Source organism: Propithecus coquereli, unplaced genomic scaffold, assembly GCF_000956105.1.
Source record: "Propithecus coquereli isolate 6110/MARCELLA unplaced genomic scaffold, Pcoq_1.0 Scaffold127, whole genome shotgun sequence".
NCBI lineage: Eukaryota > Metazoa > Chordata > Mammalia > Primates > Indriidae > Propithecus > Propithecus coquereli.
This window is the reverse complement of record NW_012136858.1, coordinates 3,077,127-3,084,192: the sequence shown is the minus strand read 5'-3', so window position 1 is coordinate 3,084,192 and position 7,066 is coordinate 3,077,127. Positions and strand designations below refer to the sequence as shown.

The window sequence follows — 7,066 nt, the reverse complement described above, 5'->3', positions numbered from 1 at the left end:
GTATTCTTCAAATGATTTGCATATGTCATTCTGCTCATTGATGACCTTTGCTAACTGGGGAAAATATTCATCCAAAATTTCCTTTTGAAGAAGAAGCATTTGGAGAAAAGAGAGCTTTTTTCAAAATGTTTGGATTTTTATGCCATGTATCATATGTAGACTTAGTTTTATCTTGCAAAGAAATATTCAAGTCATTTTTATTTGATTTGATATCACACAGAAATGCTGCATTCCTATAGAAATATTCTTTTAATAATTCACATTACTGATTCTGTTCTTCATAAAATTCAACTATCTGTTTTCACAGAGATAAAATTTTGGCTGATGCCTGTCCCTGCAATAGCCAACACACTTTAGAATGCTACAGCAAATCCACACTGAATACCTCCTGGTTCAACTTCAGCATGTGTAGGAAAACATCAAAAGCAATGCTACATTTATCCCTGATTGAAATCACGCGTCCACCTACCTCCAGGTGCTACCCGGCCTCCCTGGGGCAGAGTTAACTCTGCAGGAGGATTGCTCTGGCTTCTCTGGGGAGAAGGCGGGATGTCAGGGCGCCCGCATTCCCAGGAGTGAGCTGCACTGCCCTCTAGTGACAGCGTCCTGTCCAGCGACAGGCCCAGGGGTGCCTGTGTGCTCCCCGCTGGCTGGCTGATGCCGAGAGCAGGTCACTTTCTTGGCAGGACTGTTTCTGATCCATCCTTCCTTCTGCCTTGCCTCACTGTTCTCCAGATTTCTGATATGGGCGGTGACTGCTGCTCTTTTTCTTTAATGTTTTAGGCACAAATATTTGTCTGGTGTCTATTAAGGGAAGGCAGTGTGCCAGGTGGTGAGTTGCGTTTCTTCCCCTTCCTCCCTCCTTCCTCCTCTGCCCCATCTCCCTCAGGACAGGTGATTGGCTGTCATGCCCAGAATGTCAACCTTCTGGAAACTTCCGAGGCATGATTACGGAGCCCCCTCCTCACCTGTGGAAAGGACTCAACAGGAAACAAATACTACCTGACAGTCGTCTCTGTCCCCCTCAGTGCCCAGCACAGAGCAGGCATGGAGCAGGCATTCTGGAAAGTTCTACTGAGAGAGTGAATACTTGACTTTTACGAGTGCCTTCCCCAGAGAGACCCTGAAATTCTGTAATATGTGCACACTTCTTTGAGAATCACTGTAGTGAAGAGGTTAAGAGTTATACAATTTTAAAAACATCTCTGAGCCTCAGTTTCTCTGATGGAAAATGGGCCTAAGTGAATATTTTCCTCAATACGAGGGTCATATGAACTAAATGAGAGAATGCATGTGAAATGCTTGGAAAATGTCAGGCACTCAGGAAGAGGACCCTTTTGGGGGCTTGAGTCAGAACAAGACACCGCAGGGACCAATATGGCCAGTAAGGTGGCCCCAGAGTTCTGGGTATAGACAGAAGATGGGGTTGAGGAAGGGGCCGTGTCTACATCGAGAGCAGGTGCCCATCTGTAGCCAGAAGTCTGGGACAGAGGATTTCCATGTAGAGTGAGGTCTCTGCAAGAGCCTGTAATGCAGAGGTCACAGATACTCTCCCTGCTTGACGTAACTGTCTTTTCCAGAAAGGAGCCCTCCTGAGCTCCTGAGCTCATGGATCCCCAAGGAGTCCAATGTCTGCTCTAGTTAGGGGACTTAGTCAGCAGTGGAGTGGCGGAGGCGGCAGTGAAAGATAAAATCTTTCCTTGATTATGGGTTTGGGAGGGTGACAACCAGGACCCTTGAACAACTGGAATGCCCAGGACCTGGGAGCCAGACAGCCTTGTGGGGACACATCCACCCCAGGGTGGCCCTGGGGACAGTAGCAGCAGTAAGACCTTTCTTCAGTTGTCCTCTCCTCGGCACCCCCTGCAGGGCGGTGAGCCCCTCTTGCTCCACTCCCAGTCCTCGTTCTCCCCTCCCCGCTTCCAGGCTTTCAGGAGGAGGAGGGTTCCCAAGGTAGCAGCAGCATCACCACCTAAATGTCCTCCTCTGCCATTGTTCCCAAGATGGAATGTCTAAGCAGCAGCACTGACAATATGCAGAAATCAGCAGAAATGGATCTACCGCTGAGGAAGGAAACAATTGTTCGATTTAGACACCAGATCCCTCGTCTCAGTGTTCTCAGTGCTATGGTCCAAATTTGACCTTCGGAGATGGATTGAACGAAGCTGGTGGGAGGATGGAATGCAGGCACGGTGCCTCCGGGGCAAGGTCTGTGGGCTGCGAACAATGGCCTGGCTCCTTCTCTGTGCAGTGCGCTGGAAACAAGGCACAATAGACACTCCGCGTCCAAGGCTGGCTCCTGTACTCCCACTCCGTGGTGGAGGCAGGTCCACAGCATGAGGAGGAGAAGGCTGGTGTTGCCACTCCTCGGTATGGATTGTTTTGATCTCAGCGTTCAGCATTTCCACCTCCCCCCCACAGGTGGGAGGAAGCGGAGAGGTTAGCCTGCTCAGGTTGTCTAAAACCTTGGGGAAAGCGACCAGCCTAAAGGATTGCGAAGAGAGAAGGGATTACTTCTTGTGAAGGTGCAAGGCCCGAGTATTTGGTAGTGCTGGAAAATTATTGATTGATCTTGGAGTCTAGAGAACCCTAAATCAGGCTACTAAAGTCGGACCCATGTTTGGGGGCCAGGCTTGCAAGATGGAGCGCGGGAGCAAGAAGGGGAAGGAGAGACTTCTGTCTTCTCCTGCACTAGGGCATGAGAAGGCAGATTCGAGGGACAAGAGGAAAGGGCAGCACCAAAGGCAGATCCTGTTCCTTTTACAACCTGAAGAAGCTCTGCAAGTCTCAGCCTTCGAAACAGGGCCAGGCCAGTCATTCTAGACATTTCTCTGTAAAGTAACCTGTAACCAGCTGAGAATGGAAAGATTTAGAGACCAGGAGGAACTCAATATCTAGATAGGGTGCTAACAGGCAATGGCTGGTATGCCCCACAAATTGTTGAATCCCAAAGTACCCACAAGAGGTAAGAGGGCATCACAACACCTACGCGTGGAGCAGGAGTGGGAGTCTGGGAGAAGGCAGTGTTCTAAGTCTTCCATGCCACATTCCTTTGCATGGGCTGTTTCTTCTGCCTGGAATGTTCTCTCTTTTTCTGTTTAGAGGATGTGAACTAAAATAAAATCCTAAGCCCCTCGCTAACTGAATGGACCCCCCTCTTGGCCAAGGGAACCCCAGAGAAACCTTAAAACTGAGTTCCCAGCCATGATGGGATGGGAGGTCAAACTTGCCTCGTTATATATACTCCTCCCTTGCTAACGACTATCAGGCTTTTTTTCCTAAAGAGCTAAACAGAAACCAGTCTTATGATCCAGACCAGCATTCTTCCCTGATAAGAGACCGCCAACCATGAAGTGGTTTTAACCAGCCCACGGAGCATGCGCAGAGAGGGTTTCTGTGTCCTTGCTTTGCCTTTTGACATCAGAAGGCTGCCATTTTCTGAACATGGACCCCATAAAGGGGCGTAAAGCTCGAATATGCAAGCGCCTGTTTCTCCTTCATAAATATTCATGACTCCTCCTATAGCTTGTTAAATATGTATATTTGGCCTTCCTGCTCAGCATAAATTCCTGTTCCCATTGTCTGTCCCTGGAAGCATGTGTTTCTGGCTTCTGTCCGGGGCTCTGCTTCCTGGCCTGTTAGAATGGCCATCTAGAGGCTGCAACCCTTTATGAGAAATAAAGCTCTCCTCTCCAAATCTATGAACCTCATCCTTTCCTTCAGTTAACAAGGATTACTAGCTGTGCTTCAAGAGCAGCTCGTATCTTGCTTCCTCCATGAAATCTTCCATAACAAAATAATCCACTCTCCACGGCATTTGGCAATACCTTGTTCATACTTCCATTATATTCGAACTTTTCAAATATTAAAGTAATTTATTTTACTAAATTTTGAGCCTGTGTTGGACATTTTGGGTGTTTAGTGAGGTTTTTAATTTTGTAAGTGACTGGGATATCTCACTCCATCTTCCATAACAAAATAATCCACTCTCCACGGCATTTGGCAATACCTTGTTCATACTTCCATTATATTCGAACTTTTCATATATTAAAGTAATTTATTTTTTCTTATTCTTTCTCTTGTCTGTTAGAGGAATTTAATGATAGAATTTTGCGGCCAGAGTTATCAAATGATGAAATGCTATCTCTTCATGAAGAGTTGCAGAAGATTTATAAAACATACTGTTTGGATGAAAGTATTGACAAAATTAGATTTGATCCCTTCATTGTAGAAGAGATTCAGAGAAGTAAGTCAAAGATGATGAGATTGAATTCTTTAGCTCTTGTATAGTTTTCCCTTGAATTCTCTATTTATTATTGCAATAGCTGAGATACACGGGCAGTTGTTATATTATTTTACTAATGAGAGGAAAGCTTTGAGGAAACAACTTATTCATAGTTGACATAACTAATATTTGTCAGAACTGGAGCTTGGTTCTAATTTCTCATTCTAGTGTATTTCTTATAGTGGAGTTTCTGTAAAACATAGTTTTAGGATTGTATGCTCTTCCACTATAGTGAATTTTAAAACAATATATAATGTATATATGCTATTTATAAATAATTTCTACAATAGAATTTTTTTAATAGTTGCTGAAGGCCCATACATAGATGTTGTGAAACTTCAAACTATGAGATGTCTTTTCGAAGCATACGAACATGTTCTTTCTCTCTTGGAGAATGTATTTACCCCTATGTTCTGCCACAGTGATGAGGTAAGTCAAAATATTAACCTTATTTGAGGATTTTTTTTTTTTTCCAGCATATTATGGGAGTACAGATGTTTAGGTTACGTATGTTGCCCTTGACCCCCCCTCCACACCTAAGTCCGAGTTTCAAATATGTCCATCCTTCAGGTGGTGCACATTGCACTCTTTGTGTATGCAAATACCCGTCCCCTCCTCCCTCCTCCCTCCTCCCCCCTCCCCCTGCCCAACATCCAATAGATGTTATTCTTATATGTGCATTTATGTGTTGATCAGTTAATACCAATTTGATGGTGAGTGCGTGTGGTGCTCTGATACTGTTAGATGAGTGATTCAAATAACAAAAAGAAAAATAAAACAAGATTAAGAAAGCAAATGCTCTTTTCTACTATATAGTTCAATGGAGATTAGAAGTTATTTGTAAAAACAAGTCTCTATACCAAAACCATGTTTGTGTTTATGTGAGTATGTGGATTGGGACCACATTGGTCTGCCCTATTTCCCATATGCCTGAGTGGCTTCGTAGCACTGCGGTGATGCAGAAACCCCATTCTTTTTATATACTCATTATTTACTGACCTGTGGAAATCATCTCCATTTGCGTTAAGTTATTTTCATCCTTACCCTATTTGACCGTGGTTGTATTCACTTGATTTAAATGCCTTTTTTAAAAAATCGCAAAGTAGTAAGGTAAAGTAGCATGTTTCAATGTCAAATATTAATTTAACAAACCATAACTATTATTCATTTTTTGAAGTATTTCAGACAACTCCTAAGAGGTGCAGAATCACCAACACGCAATTCAAAATTCAACAGGTAGGTTGTGTATTTTGTTTGAACTTGCTGATGCTTATCATTCTGTGATAGCATCATTGTATTTATTAGCTATTTAAGGACTGAATGCATATGCAAAATCCATAGGTAACTCAGAATTTTAGACAGTAGTTCCCCCCCCCCCAGAGGAAACTTTTTGTTAGAGTGCTTACTGGGTATAAAAGTGGTGAGATTTTTCTCCTTTTCTGTCTGGCTCTCTGGAAATGTAAGTGTGGAGTTAAATAACCTAAAGAAAAGTAACAGAAGAGAGAAGCATTATCCATCTATAAACTGGATTATAAACTAGATAATTAATCTTCTGATTTGTTTTTATCACGTTATATTGAATATATACAAAATTGACACAGACATCAAATCTATATGTCTACAAAATAGATATTCACTTTGTTATCAACACCTTCCAGTTTGAGCAAGTATCTAATAGATATATAGATAAATTGGAGATGTGATACAAAGAGAGAAATAGGTAAATCAAAAAATGGGGTGGTTTTAGATAGATAGTACAAGGAAAAATGTGAAAACCTTAGCCACGGGGAGAATATATTGCATTTTTTTTTTTTTTTTGGCATAACAAAGTGTTACAGGAATAGATTTGAAATTTTTTTTTTTTTTTTTGAGACAGATTCTCGCTCTCTCACTCCAGCTAGAGTGCAGTGGTGTCATCCTAGCTCACTGCAACCTCAAACTCCTGGGTTCAAGTGATCCTCCTGCCTCAGCCTCCTGAGTAGCTGGGGCTGTAGGCACATGCCACCACACCTGGCCAATTTTTTTTTATTTTTAGTAGAGATGGGGATCTTGTTCTTGCTCAGGCTGGTCTCAAACTCCTCCTGACCTCAAGTGATCCTCCCACTTTGGCCACCCAGAGTGCTAGAATTACAGGCATGAGCCACTGCGCCTGGCCTGAATTTTTTTGAATGTTGAATATTCTTACATAACGCCTCATATGCATGTAATAATTTTTCCGAAAGATGGAAAAAATCTTTGTGATCTTTTGTGAAAATATTCCTTTGCTTTTTCCTAGGAATTTGTTATTGCCGTGAAACATAACCTTTAACAAAAATCATATCCATGCTATTTAAAATAGCATTCTTTGCTCAGCCACACATCTCTTCTTTCATTTGAATACTTTTTCAAGGACTTTTATCAAATTTCCCAGCATACTTGAAAAGCAGCTAGAATTTATCCTTGTGTATAGACTTAGGATGTTTTGAGTCTCATACCAGGATACTGAGCTTAATGAAACATCTATATAGGACCATTTAAGGGGCAGTGGTTCTGTAATCTCAAAAGCCTGCTTAGTAGTTTAATCTAAGTCAAGGTCATAACTTCAAAGATGTAAAGCTTTCTTTGCCACTTTAAGAACACTTGATTGTCTTCAGCATATGAAGGCAGTAATTTTGTTGTCTTTAAAATATAAGAAAGAGGCCGGGTGTGGTGGCTCACGCCTGTAATCCTAGCACTCTGGGAGGCCAAGGCAGGTGGATCATTTGAGCTCAGGAGTTTGAGACCAGCCTGAGCAAGAGCGAG

The 7,066-nt window shown here is 42.6% G+C and overlaps 1 protein-coding gene across 3 annotated transcripts in view; it reads left to right on the top strand.

Moving 5' to 3' along the window:
• Positions 1-7,066, top strand: part of SNX14 (sorting nexin 14) — a 95,834-nt gene that overhangs the window by 49,536 nt on the left and 39,232 nt on the right. For all 3 annotated transcript variants that reach the window (XM_012638216.1, XM_012638215.1, XM_012638217.1), the window contains exons 13-15: positions 4,091-4,246; positions 4,590-4,714; positions 5,463-5,521. In XM_012638216.1, coding sequence (XP_012493670.1) covers positions 4,091-4,246; positions 4,590-4,714; positions 5,463-5,521 — 340 coding nt within the window. The remainder of the gene's footprint in view (positions 1-4,090; positions 4,247-4,589; positions 4,715-5,462; positions 5,522-7,066) is intronic.